The sequence below is a fragment of the Cyprinus carpio genome, chromosome A7, assembly GCF_018340385.1.
Source record: "Cyprinus carpio isolate SPL01 chromosome A7, ASM1834038v1, whole genome shotgun sequence".
NCBI classification, from domain to species: Eukaryota; Metazoa; Chordata; class Actinopteri; order Cypriniformes; family Cyprinidae; genus Cyprinus; species Cyprinus carpio.
This window is the reverse complement of record NC_056578.1, coordinates 17,953,461-17,973,126: the sequence shown is the minus strand read 5'-3', so window position 1 is coordinate 17,973,126 and position 19,666 is coordinate 17,953,461. Positions and strand designations below refer to the sequence as shown.

The 19,666-nt window shown below is 37.9% G+C and overlaps 1 protein-coding gene across 7 annotated transcripts in view; it reads left to right on the top strand.

Annotated features, from left to right (window-relative positions):
• Positions 1 to 18,538, top strand: part of LOC109072837 (E3 ubiquitin-protein ligase Arkadia-like) — a 40,021-nt gene extending 21,483 nt beyond the window's left edge. For 4 of the 7 annotated variants that reach the window (XM_042760057.1, XM_042760059.1, XM_042760058.1 and 1 more), the window contains 12 exons: positions 5,698 to 5,855; positions 9,193 to 9,396; positions 9,491 to 9,837; positions 11,506 to 11,758; positions 12,665 to 13,034; positions 13,320 to 13,445; positions 13,818 to 13,935; positions 14,338 to 14,418; positions 14,991 to 15,086; positions 15,430 to 15,516; positions 16,039 to 16,142; positions 16,841 to 18,538. In XM_042760057.1, coding sequence (XP_042615991.1) covers positions 5,698 to 5,855; positions 9,193 to 9,396; positions 9,491 to 9,837; positions 11,506 to 11,758; positions 12,665 to 13,034; positions 13,320 to 13,445; positions 13,818 to 13,935; positions 14,338 to 14,418; positions 14,991 to 15,086; positions 15,430 to 15,516; positions 16,039 to 16,142; positions 16,841 to 16,958 — 2,062 coding nt within the window. In that variant the 3' untranslated portion in view covers positions 16,959 to 18,538. The remainder of the gene's footprint in view (positions 1 to 5,697; positions 5,856 to 9,192; positions 9,397 to 9,490; positions 9,838 to 11,505; positions 11,759 to 12,664; positions 13,035 to 13,319; positions 13,446 to 13,817; positions 13,936 to 14,337; positions 14,419 to 14,990; positions 15,087 to 15,429; positions 15,517 to 16,038; positions 16,143 to 16,840) is intronic. The other 3 variants (XM_042760060.1, XM_042760062.1, XM_042760061.1) reach the window with 3 other exon arrangements.
• The last annotated feature ends 1,128 nt before the right edge of the window (positions 18,539 to 19,666 follow it).

The following is a 19,666-nucleotide window of genomic DNA, read 5'->3' as shown; positions in this document are numbered from 1 at the left end:
TTTTTTTGTATACATTTTGTGAGACTTATTTTATGTTCATATAAAACTGTTATAAATAAAAAAAAAAAAAAAAAAAAAAAAGATAGAGTAACACATAAAACTATAACTATAACTTCTTTTAAAAAAATGAATAAAAAAAAAAAAAAAAAAAAGCACACCAACACCATGGTCATTTAACCAACTTTTGGTGCTTTTGGCAGTGTGGGCAGGTGCCAAATCCTGCTGGAAAATGAAATCAGCATCTTCAAAAAGCTGGTCAGCAGACGGAAACATGAAGTGCTCCAAAATTTCTTGGTAAACGGGTGCAGTGATGCTTTGGTTTTCAAAAAACACAATGGACCAACACCAGCAGATGACATTGCACCCCAAATAATCACATACTGTGGAAACTTAACACTGGACTTCAAGCAACTTGGGCTATGAGCTTCTCCACCCTTCCTCCAGACTCTAGGACCTTGGTTTCCAAATGAAATACAAAACTTGCTCTCATCTGGAAAAGAGGACTTTGGACCACTGGGCAACAGTCCAGTTCTTCTTCTCTTAGCCCAGGTAAGACGCCTCAGGAGTGGCTTAACAAGAGGAATACGACAACTGTAACCAAATTCCTTGAAATGTCTGTGTGTGGTGGCTCCTGATGCCTTGACCCCAGCCTCAGTCCATTCCTTGTGAAGTTCACTCAAATTCTTGAATCGATTTTGCTGGACAATCCTCATAAGGCTGCGGTTCTCTCGGTTGCTTGTGCATCTTTTTCTTCCACACTTTTTCTTCCACTCAACTTTGTTAACATGCTTGGATACAGCACTCTGTGAACAGCCAGCTTCTTTGGCAATGAATGTTTGTGGCTTACCCTCCTTGTGAAGGGTGTCAATGATTGTCAATGATTGTCTTCTGTCAGATCAGCAGTCTTCCCCATGATTTTGTAGCCTAGTGAACCAAACTGAGAGACCATTTTGAAGGCTCAGGAAACCTTTGCAGGTGTTTTGAGTTGATTAGCTGATTGGTATGTCACCATATTCTAAATTTGTTGAGAGAGTGAATTGGTGGGTTTTTGTTAAATCTGAGCCAAAATCATCACAATTAAAAGAACCAAAGATTTAAACTACTTCAGTCTGTGTGCATTGAATTTATTTAATACACGAGTTTCACAATTTGACTTGAATTACTGAAATAAATGAACTTTTCCACAACATTCTAATTTATTGAGATGCATCTGTATGGTGGTTGTATATGGTCACTTGCTTGGCTGGTGAGCCGCTGAAGCGACTCCGTTTCACCCCTCCCCCATCTCACAACAGCAGACTGTCTTTAAATGCAGAAGCTTGCAAAACTCGGCAGACGTCTTCCCACACACACAGGCATTTGACACATCTTGCATAGACTTCTGTTCTGTTGTTTTGCTTAAAGAAATGGCTGGCTATTAAGGGAATCCAATGAAAAAATGTCAAGACATCCTTTCCAATTCTGCACAGGGTCCCTCATCTGACCTTTACACCGGCTCCAGGAACAGGCTTGTGTTGATCCCGCTTACTGTAAACTTGTGTGAGACGTACAGGAAGAAGAATTCCAATAATATGTTTGCTAACAAGGCACTGTGGACAAAGACCTCAAATTCCTCAAATTCCAAAATAATCCTACCTCCTCTCCCCTCCCAGTTACCACCCTGTCAGTTCCTGTGTTTACAGAGCCCATCCCAACCATAGACTTAAAATGCCACGATGGTGTAATTTATAAAATAATCCCAGGCCTGCTTGTGGGTAATTAGAGGCAGGTCTCAGGTGATTTCTCTGGCTTTGCCTGTGATTCTGCCTATTAAAGAGCAGTGTCACACACAGCCTCAGGTATTCCCCAGCACTCACGTCTGATTCGATACTCATAGTTTCCTCAAGAACTTGGGGTCTTGGGTATTTTGGGCATGTTTTTAGGTGTAGAGTTTTCTTTTTTGTAGTATTTATTGTATGTAGTATTTAGTATATACAGTTAATTTGTTTGTATTTATGTAGTGTTTTTTATGTTTTATTTTATTTTATTTTATTTTATCTTACATAGTTATGTCTCTAAAATGTAATTGGATGAGCCTTGATTCAATCTTCTGTGAAATAACATGTATTTTCACATGGGATCACACATCAGTTGAGTTCTATATTAATGCATCAAATTGCTTGGCAGTTGTAAACCAATTACAGTCAGGCTAATAAATGATATTACTTAGTGGGAGAGTTGTTCATTAATTTTACTGCTAATAAACACTACACACAACAGTAAAGCCATATGTATTAAACAGCTGCTTTATAGTCATTTTACCATGTGAAGAGATTTTGCTGTGGCAAATGTTTGATGAATTAAGATATTCATCATTTCCAGAGTTCTATTCCTAGGAGTCCTTCCATTGTTAGGATGGTTTGCTTCTGTATGTTTCAGTTTTGAGATTATAACTTTCCCTTCCCCTTCCCCCATTTATGTATTGTTTTCATTTTATGGATTTTTTTTAAATGAATGCAATTTGGATGTACTTTTGTTGATCCTAGGGGTAAATTAAAGAAGCAGGAATTGTGCGTTTGACTGTTTATAGTGACATAGAATTAGTAATTTGTTTATTGTGTGTTTGTTTTATTTGTCCTTTGAGTACAGATGTTCTGAAGGACACCTTAGGATGCTTTCTGTAATAGTCAGTCCTTTTTGCTCTGAAAAGTGAAACTGAGAGCACACCATTCAATCTGATCTGCTCCCCTAAATGTTTTTAAATCAACAACAAAATAACAAATCTAGTTTAGTATTCTGTTGTACACACAGGCAGTCTGTTATTCAAATGTGAAAATGTGAAGTTGACATGACTAGGTATGTCAGTACATCAGTAGACTTACACACGTTGAAGCCAACAAAACATCGGAAAAGGTGTTTGCAAGCAGAAGGAAATTGGGGTAATGGGCCGAAATCTATGTGCGCCGAACTGATCGTACTTAAACTGTCTTAACCTGATATAAAGAACACTGTTTAAAGTGTTTACATGACCTACATATGGTTGATTTATTAAGCATAATGTGTGTTAAGATGCGCATGTAAACGCACTCACTGAGAAGTTCACGAGGAAACTGGTTGTTCTGGAGTCACTCCCCTGGTCTCCAGAGAATCCCTTAGCCCTCCAAGCCTGTTGGTAATCATTTTGTTTTGATGTTTTAATGATGCAATCTGTGGTTAACGGGCTCACCAGTGTTGGGTTGGGAGGCAGGGGGCTTCCCTGCTCTCCAGACACAGGGGCTTGGGGCCACTAAATCCCAGCCTGGAGAACAACTCTATTCCCAGGCACACTCTGCTTTACGGCAGCTGGGGCCACTGTGCCGTTCCTATGGAATCAAATCCTCACAGAGGGCTAGAATTCCAAGAGTGATTCCAGAATTCCAGAATTATTTATTTGGGATTTTGGAAAACTGCCATGTTTAAACTCTCCAGACAAAACTAAGCTCTACACTAGTGTCGTTATAAGTACCAGTTTTTCGGTACCAAGTCAGTACTTCAATTTTTGAAAATGTAACTATACCAGCCTTTCCACAGTACCGGTAGTACAGAATACCGACCTGCTGACAGACGGCTGCTTTCAAATGCTCTCGTATGTTCCCGTATTTGTGTGAGTGTCTGTGGAGAGCGTCAAAGGTTTCAGTTTACAATGTGTTTTTGCAGCGCTGAGCATTGTAGCAAATCACATATATTTGTTGAATGTGTGAAAGCAATGACCAATCAGAGGCATGTAAGTCAGAATCGCCAGTCAAAATAGCTTTCATGTTCAGTTTCTTTATTTTTTCCTGAATTTCTTCTAATGAAATTAAGTTTTTACAGATGCATTCTTCTCAAAGCTCTTAGATCACATGACAGGTCATGGTTTTTGGTGGTGGTTGAGCTTTTTGTTTATCTGTTGATTGCGTTGGTTGTTTTATGTTAGGGTGTGAAAGTTGTTGTTTTTTCCGTTTTGTGGATTACCACTAGTCATGGTTCTGTGTATATGTGTGAAATACATGCATGTTATGCTCTTCAGGCACTAGTGTGATATATATTCTCATAGGTTTATAATGTGTGTGTGAAGAGCTCTAGCTGTCATGTCAGCTGGCTCTTATTTACGTTCCAGACGATCATTCCAGTAGCTGCTAAAGTTGCAGCTTTAATTTCCATGCTGGAAACAGCAAAATCCAGACCACAAACACAGGTCTGCCTCTGCAGCACATTTGCTCTGTCCTCAATCGACCACTTTTACCAGTCATTACTAGGGATGCACAATGTTATCGGGATGCTGCCAGAATCGGGCGATAAAGTCTTAAAATGTAAACATCAGCATTCGTCGATTTTAAAAAAAATATGCCGATATGCCTTGCCAATAAAACGAATAGCTCACATGTGCTCAGGGTGTGGTAACGATAAGATCACGTTAGCAGTGTGGTCATTCTTGAAGCAAACTTTTGCCTTAACGAAACTGAAAGCATAACGAAACCGCGCTACTCGTTTGAACTGCACAGACGGCTTCTTAAACCAGAGAAAGTGAACATTAGTATTCTTGTGGGGTTAAAAAAACAAACATGCAAGCACTGTCACCGACAGTAAGTTTAGATTTACTTGTCTTTTTGTTTTCATTTTGAAAAGCTTGTTATCTTTGCTGTGTACCTCACGTTACGCCATGGAGGCTCTTTTATTTTAATTTTTTTTTATTTGATTCCTAGTTTGTTAAATGTTCTGTAATTTATTAGTTGGCATATAATACAGCATGTGGTGTATGCCATGCATTTACAGTGACATTTACATTTAGTAATTCAGCAGGCGCTTGTATCCAAAGCGACTAACAATTGAGGACAATGAAAGCAAAGTCAACAGAAGTGCAATGATATGCAAGTGCTTTAACAATTCTCAGTTAGCCTAACGCAGTACACGTAGCAAGGGTTTTTTTTATGTATTATTATTAATATATTTATAGGCCTTTTTTGCTTCTGTTAATTGCATAATAAATAAAAAAATATATATATATATATATTTTTTTTTTTTTGCCATGCCTCATCTTATTCGTTTTTGTTAATAAACGTTTTGTAGTTTGTCATTGTATCTTATTGTTTTATCATTGTTGTGCTTTTTAATTGAGAATAACAATGAATCCATCAATTGAACTCTGGTTCAGACCAAGCAATTGACCCAAGTGTGAAAGCACCTTAAGATACTTTTGTTTCTGAATAAATAAAGCAGTAATCTAGTAGTCTGTTTTTATTAGAAGGTCAGAAGTTTACATGAATAAAAATCACAAACATGACACTTGTAAATTAATTTAATATATACAGATCTATTGATTAGTATGTAAAATTATTCTCTTAAAAAAACTGCAGAGAGATTTTTTTATGGTTATTTTCAAAGAACTTTAATAATGTTTATTAGTTCTAACAAATAAGTTTTTGCTCAACTAAACAAAGTTAAAAAAAAATTAATTATAATTTCTGCACAGGAGAGAATTGGTCTGGTTTCAAAACAAAAGGAAATGTATATCTGTATCAGCATCAGCTATTGGCAAAAATGATTTTAAAAATATTGTCATATCTGATATTGGCAAAAATCTATATTGTGCGTCCCTAGTCATTACCACGTCCGATCAGTTGATCATTTAGGTTTGGCATTGATTTCAATTAGTTTTACAGTTATGTTAATGTAAGCTGTCATCTGTGTGTTGTGCAGGCTGCGCTCTGTGGGAAGCCATGGCAGGATGCACTGGGGTCCCAGCTGTTCCCAGAGCCGAGCTCAGGAGGGACGTGGCCGTCATCGCCTGTCTACCGTCATCCAGCCACTCAGACAGAGTGCTGGAGAGGTAGTGGACCTCACCGTGGACGAGGACGGTGAGGAGACCTTTGCTATTCATTTACACACAGGGATGGACAGACCCCCCCACATGACATATGTGAAGAATATAGATATAAAGCGGCTACTAATTAAATTGGGTCCCATGGCTTATTAATGGGTGGCCATGTTTGATTAATTAGTTCCCTGTTTTAAGTAACTTGTGGCCACATTTTACTAATTCGTTCACTCATTTTAGGTAAATCATGCTAATTTGTTTTAACTGAGTTATTTAATGGTCAGTAATTGTGGGCACAGTAGCATGTGCAGCAGGTTTGGGGCTCCGTATGGATCCCTCAATAGTACAGTTCTGGCCCATATAAGCCAGTAATTGTAATGTTATGCAAGATATTACATTTTATACTAATTTGGTGAAATAATTTTAAAAATTAAAAACTACATTTAGTTGTTTTCAATGCTACAAGTGAATTTAGGCATCACAACATCATTTTCAATATGAAAAGTGGATATTCATTTTGAAATATGCTAAAGATTACATTTAACAGTGATATTAAATTATTAGTGTTTTTAAAGATGAACTTTACCTTTGCCATCATTTAATTCTTAAATGTAAAAAAGTAGTGGACATGAGCATGAACAATTAATTATCTAATATAGACCTATACCGATAACAGCAACAAGCTAACTAATAACGGCAGAAAACCAATATAGTACCAAGGCATTCCACATCCCCATTTATTCTCCTATATTAGCAGTTTGTGCTACTTCTATTATTATCATGTAAAGTTTAAAAGCTTTAGATGTAGAGAAACAGGAGTGTATGAATTTGTGTTTTTCATGAACACTGGCTTCAGGACTGAAAACCTCCACCCATCCAGTTTAGCAGCACAACTAAAGGGATTCGAAGGGAGAAAGCAACAGGAACTCGACGGGAATTTAATATCCCCTCATTTCAGAATATGAAAAGGCCTTTTGAATATTGTTCTGGTCATGACCTCTTCTCATGCTAAACTCGAGTGCTCGATATACCCGAGATGTAACCGCAACTTTAAAAACAACAGAAAAGCGTTGCATAACCATAACAACTAAAAACAATCTGCTGTCCACATTTGTTGAACCGTGAAATCAAGGGAGAGATTATTTTGTGTGTGTCAGCCATTATTTGAAATGTAACAGGTTTGATGAGTATTTGATGAGCGTCTCCCTGACTCTGTGCTGTAACGATGGTCTTCAGGTCTGGAATATAAAGGAGTGAATGAGTGTTAGATCACCCAGTTCAACACTGCGTGGGTTTGGGAAATATTAGATGTCACATCTGATCTACTCATCTTTCACTGTGAGCGGTCCTCTCTCTCTGTCTCTGAGCTGTATCTCTGTGTGTGAGGGGGACGAGGAATGAATCTGGTAGATACGGTTAGTGGTGTTCAGTGCTGTGGATTGCAGCTCGACTGTGTGTTCAGGCCCCGTTAATAATGATTAATCTATATCGTTTTAGCATGCACAGCAGCATAAATAGCCTTCACCTCTGTACAGCATTTTCTCACAGCCACAGACTGATGGAGACCAAGAGCATCCCTTTTATTGTGTGTAATTGAGTTTAATTCTGATTTCATTTGCAGGCAACATAATGAAGTCCGCCTGTTATGCAATCAGCCACTGGCCCCAAAGATTCAGAGAAAACCATTGCTTGAAGTGGGCTGTTACACATAACTACCCTGTCAGATTTTGCAACCTCCCATTAAAACAGATGGTAGCATAATTCAATAGTGAAAAGTGCTACCTATTAGATTTTGTTTCCAGCATGATATTAAAAAGGTGTGAGGCTTTATTAACATGTACACCCACCCCAACCCTAAACCTACCCTTACAGTAGGATAAATACAGTGTTGGTAGCATAATCTGATAGGTAGCATTATTTGCCAGAAGACCAGCACTTCTATATTTTAGCCTTTAGAGTACCTGCACTTTTTTGTGCGTACCGGCACTTCTGACATGTTGCAGCTACTCAGGGTAAAAACATCAGGGTCTGGGTGATTATATGATCCCATATATGATTAGAAAGGACACTATATAAATCACTACCCACGCGGTATCACCTCTCATCTCGACCATTCACGTAAATGAATTTAATTCGAGTGTGTGGGGTGCGAGAGCATGTCAGGGGAGGCGCGCAGAGTAGTAGAATAAAAATGAATTACTGATTACTTATTTGATACAAATATACTTATTTGTACTTTATAACAAAATAATATCTTAAAATGAAAAGACACAGGCTTTTGCCATCGCATAATTTTAAACCGGTAAACTCCTGGAAAGTCCAAGGATCCAGTTAACGAATTCAATAAGTAATTTTAAATCAGCGCTAATGCAGAGAAAACACGGCCGATTTCATCAGCGATTGTGGAGAGAATAGTGACTTGCGTCCAGATGTCAGTCAAATTATTCTTTTCAGCATGTATTTGGCTTAAAAGCAAGAGTGTTTTCTAATGAACACTGATTATACGGTGGTCAGAGATTTAGTGATTCTGAATGGATCCGTATAGTAGTAAAGGCATGCGATTTAGTGGTCTTTGGTGTCTCCTTGTGGTCCTGTTTGGTATCGCAGCTTGACTTGTGCTAATTTGTATTGAAAACTTTTATTTAATTATTGATTGATTGTGGCACTATACATAAATTGTAAATTATTAAAAAGTACTTATTTAATATAAATAAATAAATAAATGTGGTGGGGGTGTCGAGTACCGGCGCTTCTGTTTTTTTCCACTTCAAGCACTGGAGAGAACTACTATAGGAACCAATTAAACTGCCATTCTGGAGAAGGAAGTAAAATCTGTGTAGTGTTATCTCATTAATCTTTGATATGCGCCCAAATCGCAAGGTTTGTCAAAGGAAAACTCATTTACATTTTTTAATGGCTGCTGAAAATTCAGCTTTGCAGTCACATGAATAAATAAAATTTTAAAATAAAATAAAATAGAAAACGGTTATTTGAAATTCTAATAATATTTCACAATAGTACTGTTTTTCTGTGTTTTTGATCAAAAAGTGAAGTCTCAGTGAGCGGAAGAGATGTTTTTCGGAAACATTTAAAAACCTTACCGACCCTAAAATTTTGAACGGAAGTGTAGATTTTGAGATTTGATAAAAATTACATTTAACAGTATTATTAAATTGATTTAATTACATGATGGCAAAGCTAATCTAAATGCAAAAATTGTGAAAATTAATATGCACATTTAAATATCAAGTATTGACCAACACTTTACATTTACATTCTGATATCGGCAAATAACCAATATATTGTTCATGACTAGTCAGAAAGTTTTACCTTTTATGTTTGTGTGTTTGTCTTTGTATATGCTGATCCATCTTCAGATCTCTCAGTCGTGCCAACCACTTCTGACAGCACACACCCACAGCCTGTCAGTTCTTCTTCCTCTTCCCATAATGCCTGTACCTCAGAATCGCCACAGGAGGGCCCTGGTCCCTCCAGTAGCTGCTCAGCTGCTGCCCCTGATACCACGCTGGCTGCTCAGAGCCACGGTGAAGTGCCAGGACCCAGCACCACTGCCACTGAAGGTAAAGAGACACTGCTATCCAATAATTGACAGGGACATCGATTGGTGACATGTTTGAATAGTTTTTTAATTGTATGTCTTTGTCCCCCATTCAGATGACCGCAGAAGAATCTTGTCTGGTGAGAATGGAGGTGTGGCGATGCCCAGATTACCATCTTGTTGCCCCCAGCACTCCCCTTGCAGCGGGCCGTCTTCAGGGCACCTCTCCATGGGCCACACCCACTCAGGGTGCATGCAGGCTGGGACGACACAGCAGTCTGGGCCCCAGCATTCTGGCTCCCAGCACTCCCATGGTCACTCGCACCACTTCCACCATCACCACCACACCACCCCGGTCCCTCCTTCCTTAACCTTCCCAGAGTCCAGCTGCCCTCTGGAGAGGCCCACTGCCATGCCTGCGCCCTGTGGAGGGGTGAGCAGCAGCAACCAGTACCACGACCAGGTACCTTAATAACTGCATAACAGCTTCTTGAGAACCTCGGATTGTCAGTCTTGGAAAAGGAGTGGATATTATAAGCTCTTGTAGCAGTTGATACCGAAACCCATTTTCTTTGCTTCTTTGTTCATTGTGTGTATAAATTAAATCCTTTTTGCTACATGAATTGAGGAGAAAAAAATCTAAATAATATGTGGACTGTTCAAAGTATAATGTCTGTATTGTTGACAGCACCGTCTGTTTTTCATTTCACACATGGTTTGTATTTAACAGTATATGTTTTTGTTTGGAATTAGTTAAGATTCTGCCTTCTTGAAATATTAAATCACCCTTCATGTTTTGATGATGAAGAGGAAAATCCAAAGCAAAAAAAATATTTTTCTAGAACTGAGCTTTTCCATCAGGGATTTTGTTTAAGGCCATCCTCTCAGTGTTGTTGTATAATTCACACTGAACTAATTGTCTTGGCTGCTGAATACTATTATTTACCAGCGTAGAGAAGTGTTGCGTGTGACACTATGACACTTTACCATGAAAGCAAAGTTGTTTCTATGTGGAATGCATTTGGGAAAAGTCTCTGGCCTTTGATGATGGGGCAATGAGCTGGAAGTGCCGTTAGCTAGTAATCAGATATGCACAGACAGGAGGTGTAGAGCGAAGCGAGGTGCTGTCACGCATGTTTTATACATCAGAGTGTATAAAGGATTAGATTTGGGGTGAATGTCCTCATTTCAAGAGGCATTTAATACTGTTTTGGTTGTTATCTATATAATTTCTTTGGCTAGTTGCATTTGTAAAAAAAATATAGACCTGATATGTGCCTTTATTGAAGAGAGTGTTAAAGATATTATTGTATGAGATATGCAGCCCTAACCGTATGTATTAAACTTCAGGCAGTTGACTTAAAAAAAGACTGCTGACCTGTAAATACAAGCAAATCAACTGCAAGATAAGGGACACATGTGGAATCTGCTGCAGACTTAACTTTCGTCATTTCAGTGTTGTCAGAATTGTGAGAAGCAGCAGGAGCAAAACAGCACTCTCACATGACAACTGCTTGTCAACCTAAATATGGGGCTTAACTTGAATGATCCTCTTCAACTACCACAGTCACGTTCTTGCCTCCCATATATCTCGTATTATTTCCCAGGTATTATAGAGTGCCACCACATTAAAAGTCACTCATAAAAACGTTTCGCTTATAAATAAGTTAATCTCAGACAGTGATTTAGTTTCACTGAAGAAACAAATATTGCACTCCAAAAAAACAAAATCAGCTTTTGCTAGCTGTCATGTATTGTCTTTATCAACATTTCATTGGATCAACTCAAATTATTGAAACAATCAATATATCCTTTAGTCTGATACAAGCAGTCGCCAGTGCATCATGTTTTCCTGTGAGGAGACTTAATGTAAACAGTAAAAATATAAATAACTTTATATATTGTAAAATAATAAAAATGTATTTATTGATGACAATGATGATGATAATATTTTATTATGTAATAAAATGCCTTAGCAACCCCAAACAACACTCTGACAGCCATTTATATTTTCTTCAAAGTTAGTTCATCAGCCATATACTTATGCAACAGATCTCTTTGTTCAAATACATTGTATTTGTAACTAGATTAACTGCTGGTTTCTGTCTTCCTGCTTCTCTCTCTGTCTCAGCAGACTCTGCCGGTGGATCTCAGTAGCAGTGCAGTGCGTAGCAGTGGATCCAGCAGTACAGGGTTTCACGGCACGTCAGCCTTCGATCCCTGCTGTCCAGGCTCCGCCTCCCGGCCTCCTGCTTACGTTTCCCAGGCTGCACCTGGACCCAGCCAGCAGACTGCGGCCGACTCATTCAGCTCAGCCATAGTGGCCCAGCCTCAACCCCAGCCTCCTCAGCTCTCGTCCTGCAGGCACTACATGCATCCTCCCTGTACGTTCACAGTTTTCTAAATCATATGGCTTAATTCATTTAAAAGTAAGGTAATTTTACCTGAAAAATTAAACTGACAGCAATCAGATAAATAAAGGCCAATCACGTTAAAATAATGGTTATTAACATCAGTTGACCAATATACCAATTGACTAATATAAAATAATTATTTACAGAATGAAATGGAGACCACAGAACAATGATATAACCTATGCCTGGGGAAATATTAACCATTACACCCCAAATTTATTAGATATTCTAAGAAGAAAGCAATAAAATACAATTTGATTTGTTGTGTGTGTGTGTGAGTGAGACTGTGAAGATGCTGAGATGATGGCGTCTGTGCTTTATGGTAATTAGATGAAACACCTGATGTTTAATGTGTTAAGTGCTGCAGGTAGTGTGCCCAGCAGTCCCATTTAATTGCCGATTCTGCTCACAATAGTGTTGTGTGGAATATAAATGAGCATGGCTGGGCTCCCTTGTGGGCATGAATTTATTGGAGTAATTGCCACTCACAGCTCACTCAAACACCTGTTTGCACATTCTCCCGTTTTCTCTCGCTATATTTATCTCCTGTATCTCGCGGCCATTCTTTATCTTTGTTTTCCCTTTACGTTCTCCCTCATTCTCTTCTGTCTGTCAAATCCTTAGCAAACAGTACAACTCATCTGCTCCAGGATAATCACACTTACCTGGGTAATATCCAGACCATCCTGCAGCCCTGATAGAGTTTCCATGAAAGTCTTTCCATCCTCCCAATTATTAGCCAATATCAACACAGTTAGTTGTTTATGATGCAGTTTTTGACTTTTATGAAAAATTTGTATCATTCAGAAATAAAAGAACGGGAAAAGGAGATTCATCTCTTTCATTTATACTAACTTTTATGCTTTTCTCCTCCAGACGGCCCTCTTCCACGCCCCTTACACCACCAGTCCTCCTCTTCCTGTCCTCACTCCCACAGCAATGCCCCTCCCCCTCAACAGCCTCCTCCACAGGGGGACTATGTCATCCCTCACCCCGTCCTCCCCTTCCACACCCCACTGCCTTCTCACGGCCCGGGCCACTCTGTGCCAACAGCTCCTCCGCCCTCCCTGCCTTCCCATCATCTCCCAGGCTCCAGTGCCCCTCTGCCGCAGCATCTTCCCCCTGAACACCAGGCGCTGCAACACCACCTGCCCGTTCTTGGCCCAAACCCTGTCCAGAGGCTCCACCAGCATGACATACTACAGAGAATGGAGGTTCAGAGACGCAGAATGATGCAGCACCCGACGTGAGTTACTGTGACATTTGTGTACAAGTCTCTTATGCTCACCCAGCATATTTATTTTATTTCTGAATATTTATTTGTTCAGAAATAAAATAAAAACAGTAATATTGTGAAATGATTGCAATTTAAAATAACTTTTTTTTTTTTTGATAATGTATTTTAATGTGTAAATTATGACTGTGATGGCAAAGCTGAAGCCTTATGCATTTAGAAAGAACTCTTTCATTAAGGTGTTTTTTGTTCATGTTAATTTTTTTTTCTGTAATAACGTTTATTCCTCCTTCCTTAGCGAGCACATGAGAGACCCCCACCGCATCCCCATCGAATGCACCCTAACTACGGTCATGGACATCACATTCACGTCCCTCAAACAATGTCATCACATCCTCGGCAGGCTGACCAGAGGACCACATGGTAGAGTACATGAAAAAGTAGAATAAATGAATATTTAAGATGGTTTGAACACCACCAACACAGAAGCCATGGGTTCCCTCCTGAATTTCCAGTTAATTTTTACAATATCAGTTTTGGATTTAGAATTTAGAAAATATGTCTGCGGTTAACGTTGCTTGAAGAGTCTTACATTTTCGTACTTCAGATGTGCTTTTAAAAATGTAAGTTGCTCACATGATGCAACTTATGTTTTAAATGAAAATGAAAGTGGCGTATGACGCCAGATATGGTGTCCCAAATTGACATCATGACTAATCATCTCTATAATATCAGGATCTGTTAGTCATGATGTTGGTGTTTCAAACAACATTATATTGTAAGCTGTTGTTTTAGGGAGCTGGGAATCGAGGCTGGTGTTACTGTAGCTCCCTACCCTTCAGGACACCTGCACCCGCATCTGCCACACTATCATCCTCCACCCAGACTGCACCATTTCCCCATCCAGCTGATGGTGAGTCCCTACTCTTCTCCATCACCTGAAATATATGCATATATTAGCATGAACAAAAAGCTCAGATTTGCTCTCAGGTATGGCACAGATTAATGGCGGCGTGTATCCACAGCATCTGTTATATTTGTATTGGGTGCATGAATAATGCATTGCAAGTTATAATGGAAGCTCATTAGACATTTGAAGTGTGAAATTTGAATTTGATATATTTGAAAGTCTAAAATTAGATTTGAATCACATGGAGTGACATGCGTGCACATACGTGTGAATCATTTCTAATGCCCCTCTTAAATATTGGTCTCAAATTACGGGAGTTCTTTGATAAAATAAATGCACTCTAATTTCTTTCCGTTTCTCTCCTGACTGGTGCCATCACTAATTTGATGTCTCTGTTTTCTTCAGCACACTGGCTCAATGCCTGAGGTGACATATCCACATATTCGCTACATCTCCTCCAGAATGACCTTCGGCCGCACATATGAGGTAAGAACTGGAATGTGAACTAAAATCATTAGTGATCTAAAGTTGCTTCCTAAAGGTGATTTCCTGAAGAATGCATGACAAAAATAAAATCATGTGATATTTATTTGGAATAGATTAACTATTTTAATATAACTAGAAGCTGTTAAAAGGGTAATAATAATAAAAGTTTTTGTGTGTGTGTGTGTGTTGTAACTTTAAGAAATTTCCCCTTTGCATGTGAAAAGCTCAGAGCACTTTTTTGGATCTGCTCACTAATAAGCTGAGTTTATCGTCTCCAGTGTCATTTTAAACTCCCCCATCCTTCAATAACAACCTCTTTGTTAAGCCTGCATTGCATTGTGATGGATTCATAGAACAATACACTCCACTCTGTTCAAAATAAAAATAAATCTTTAACTCGCTTCTAACTGTGGGATTCTTCAGATAGATACACAGACCATCAGCTGCTCAGACTTTCCTATTAATGGGGATTAGTTGTTGTTCGTCCTTCTGGTTTTGTGTTCGTTTTCCCAAGAATTACTCATGACATGACCTGTTTATAAGCACTTGTAACCAGTAGTGTGTTTTAACAGGATCTGCTGCATTTAGAAGAGCGACTGGGGACTGTGAACCGAGGGGCCTCTCAGGGAACCATAGAGAGGTGCACCTACCCACACAAATACAAAAAGGTGAGAACACATTCACTTACAAACATCAGTGTTTTACGTGAGGTGCTCAAAATAAAGTCCAGTTTGGTGATAATGGACAGGCAGTCTACAACTCTGAGGATATAAAACACAGGGGCTTCCTGTTAGACACACACATACAAAAGCATAACCAGGAGCCACAATAATCAGATCTTTTGTGTCATAAGATACATCAGAAATCCTTAGCCAGTCATTTTATTGCCAAAAGCTGCATAGTGTAGACATTTGAAATGTCACTGATATTTAGCAAAAGGATCCATGCAGATGACAGAATGCATTACATTTCTGAATAACAGTAATCTAAAACCCTGCCGCCCTAATACAGAAGGTGGAGGAGAGAGACACTGAGGAACAGTTAGCACCTGAAGCATGGGCATCTGTTGGGAAAAATATGCACTCAACCTCAAACTCGGTGAGAAAAAATGTGAACAAATAGTTTGAGAAAACATGTTTTAGCTCATATATTGTGTAGATGTTAACAGGGGCAGGAATAGTCAACAATGGCCTAGTCAATCTAGTTGAGGAGCACACTGGCAACATGTGTGTCTGTTTTTTTTTTTTGTGTGTGTCTGTTTTTTTTGTTTTTGTTTTTGTTGAAAATATATAATGTGTAATGTCTTGAGGTTTAGGTTTTGCTGCTGCTGCTTGGCATTTTGTTTAAATGATCAGCATGCTGTTAATCACAAAAATAGACTGTTGCTGTATGTTTATGTAACATGCTATGCTGCTCTCGTGTGGTTATTTTTGTATTTGCAGCATCAACCACAGCACTTATTAAAATATACCAAATTAAAAACATTCATATAAACTATATATTTGGGGGAAAGAAGTCTCAAAGAGCTATTGCGTGTTCTAGTATTGCTCACCAGTTTACAAGAATTTAGATGCAGTGATTCTACTCATAACGGCTGTTATGCTTTTTTCTCGTGCACAGAGAAAGCTGCATGGTAAGCAAGAGGAAGAGGAGTGTGCGGAGGAAGACACGGAGGAGAAATGCACCATCTGTCTGTCTATACTGGAGGAAGGGGAGGATGTCAGGTAAACATGTACAACACTAAGGATTTAAGATTGTAGTGAGCTTCAAACGCTTTTTGATTTTTCCAAAGCAGTATTAGAGAATGATGTTCCTCACAAAGAGCACTTTTTATTTGCTAGAGTATTTATTGTATTTATTTATTATTTAGTGTATGTATATTGTATCTAGTCTGTAGGTTGTTGTCTTACATTTCACTGCTGGTCATAAGCTCTCCATATAAACATGTATGTGACAAATAAAAAAATCTTGAGGTTGTATGTCTAATAGTGAACCTCGAGTCTGACATTAAAGTTAAACTGAACTGAAACTGAATAATAATTATATATATATATATATATATATATATATATATATATATATATACATATACATACATACATACACACATACACACACACACACACACACACACACACACACACACACACACACACACACACACACACACACACACACACATACATACACACACACACATGTATGTGTGGCACTCTCCAGTTTATATTCAGTCATGAATACTTTCTCTATGTTCTATGCTGCCCTCTTGTGCTGGAACATGTGGATTATTCTGTGCTATGTTCTTTGCTACTATATATTGTTCAGTCTGTTTTTAACCATTCAGCTAATATTACAAGTCTGATCGCATTATGTAGAATATTACTTGATTAATTGCCACTGTTATTTATTTGTTTTTTTGCAGGCGCCTTCCATGTATGCACCTCTTCCATCAACTGTGTGTAGACCAATGGCTCCTCACTAACAAGAAATGCCCCATCTGCAGAGTGGACATCGAGGCTCAGTTATCGTCAGAGAGTTGATGCTATTTTTCTTGCAACCCTTTTGTTGGACATGTCTTTTTTTTTTCTTTTTCTTTTCTTTTTGTCAGCAACGCATTCAACCAAAGATGGCATGAAATACCTGCGCAACTATGGGAAAAAGAAAAACAACAATCCACACACAAAAAAAAAAAAAAAAATCGAGCCTAGCGTGCCAGCTATCATGTAGTAACAGTACAGCTAGAAACAACATCATCAAGGGTTTTGAATTGTATTTATAAAGGGTTTATGTAGCTTTCGTTTCATAAGTGTCATTGTATTTTATTTTTGCATGGTTCCTTGCAATGCATTTCTTTGCACATATAATGAAATAGGCCTCATAAGGCCTGAGAACTTGCAGGCAAGGATTGCTGCTCTAGTAAAGAAGCATTTTTACATACCTGATGCCTTGCTTTACTGGACTAGAATGTCAACCTCCATTTTAAAACATTGCAGGACTCAATTTATTGATCCGTATATTGATTAGTTTTATGTTTTAGACAATGTGATCCGAAATAGATTTTTTAAGTGTCAAAACATTCATCAGTCAAGACATTCCTTAATAAGGAAACAAGATCATGGTTAAGAGATCAGCTGCTGTAACAGTGTTCACCCTCACACCAACTCACTCTCAACACGGGAACCTGAGCTGGAGTCCATTCTGTTTCATTTCGGCTCATTACCAGGGCTAACTCAATTCGGGAAGTTAATTTAAAAAGCATATTGAAATGCATCTTGTACATTTCATTTTACATTTATATGCATTAGGTCCTGAACTGATGCAACTGAAATTAATTCAGCTCCAGGCCTGATGAGAACCAACTGCACACTTCACCTCTTTGAACGTTCACATGGTTGTGTTCCCTCTCAGCACCTCAATCTGACGTCACATGTATCGCACTTCACCTAATGTATTTTCAAAGAGAAGAGAAAGAAAAAAAAAAAGTTGAATGTCACCTCTCTGTATTCTGATTGTTGTTTTTATAATATAATGAAGTTGGATTTTTGATTGAGCAATTGAGAGTGTAATTTCTCAGACGAGATCCATATGTCGAGTTGGTTCTGTGAGGATGACGGGGCTGAAGAAACAGCTGGGAAACTGATATTTATTGTTTCATCAGGGTCTCCTAGCCTTCATGTAGCTCTCTCAATAACCTAGAAAGTGAATCTTGTTAGCTGCTTATTCCTTCTCAGATATTGTCATTAACACATTTGTTCTGAAACTGTGCAGCAAACTGTTTCCCCCTTTTTTCCCCTCTCTCTCTCTCTCTCTCTTTCTTTTTTCTTTTGCTGCTGTGAAATCCTAACACTAATATTAATCTCAACTAGCAAACTTGCATATACTTGCACATGAGAGACAAAAGACAGGAGTGCTGTGAGAATGAGAGTGTGCTGAGGTGTGTGTTTCCACTCTGATTGCCGAATTTTGAGGAAAAACTGTAATAATTTTGAATGGAGTGTTGGACTGCAGTACTTAATGGCAGGCGTCCATGCATTCATAGACTTAATGGCCCCAGGATGATATTCCATGGGATTTATATTAGTTTTAAAATAATGAAATTAATAAAGTTAGGTAACTCTTTTATGTGTCCATTCTTGTGCCTCCTTTAACCTGAAACCCTTTAGAAGAATTTTCCATGGGGACTATAGGTTCCATCAAATTGCTGTGGCAGCTGTATAATTGGTTTTAGACAGTACTGTCATAACCTCATTCCAAATATCTTGTTTACTTTATAAAGTTGTCAGTCTTTTATTTACAGCACTTATGAACTACACAGCTCAGAACATTGATAGATTGAGACAAATTTTTAAAAATGACTAATTATATTCATATTTTATCTGATAAACCATAGATATGTTAGGCTCACAAGCCATTCAAAGACTATTTTCATGATTTAGAAAATAATTCAAAAGAAAAACAAGATTATATTACTTATCCCAGCCGAGATTTTTCTTGACTCAATTTTTTTTCCCAGAAAACAAGTATCTTATCCCCTGGGAGATGCTGCTAAACCAACAGGCCGTATAAAACACCAAAAATAATCTAACATTGCCAAGTAAAACGCAACATTATTTTTCTTATCTAATTGAGATTATTCTTGACTAATTTTTCCTCCCCATAAAACAAGTATCTTGCATCATTTTCCTTAATTTTTTTCATGTCACATTCCTTCTAAAATAAATGTATCTTGATTTAAGAATTTTGAGTTTTTTCTAAAAACAAGACTCTCTCTCTCTCTCTCTCTCTCTCTCTCTCTCTCTCTCTCTCTCTCTCTCTATATATATATATATATACAGTACAGACCAAAAGTTTGGAAACATTACTAATTTTAATGTTTTTGAAAGAAGTCTCTTCTGCTCATCAAGCCTGCATTTATTTGATCAAAACTACAGAAAAAAAACAGTAATATTGTGAAATATTATTACAACTTAAAATAATAGTTTTCTATTTTAATATACTTTAAAAAAATAATTTATTCCTGTGATGCAAAGCTGAATTTTCAGCATCATTACTCCAGCCTTCAGTGTCACATGTAACATCCAGTCTATCACATTATCATTTAGAAATCATTCTAATATTCTGATTTATTATGAGTGTTGGAAACAGTTCTGCTGTCTAATATATTTGATGAATAAAAGGTAAAAAAGAACTGCATTTATTTAAAATAAAAAAAAAATTCTAAATAATATATATTCTAATAATATATTTT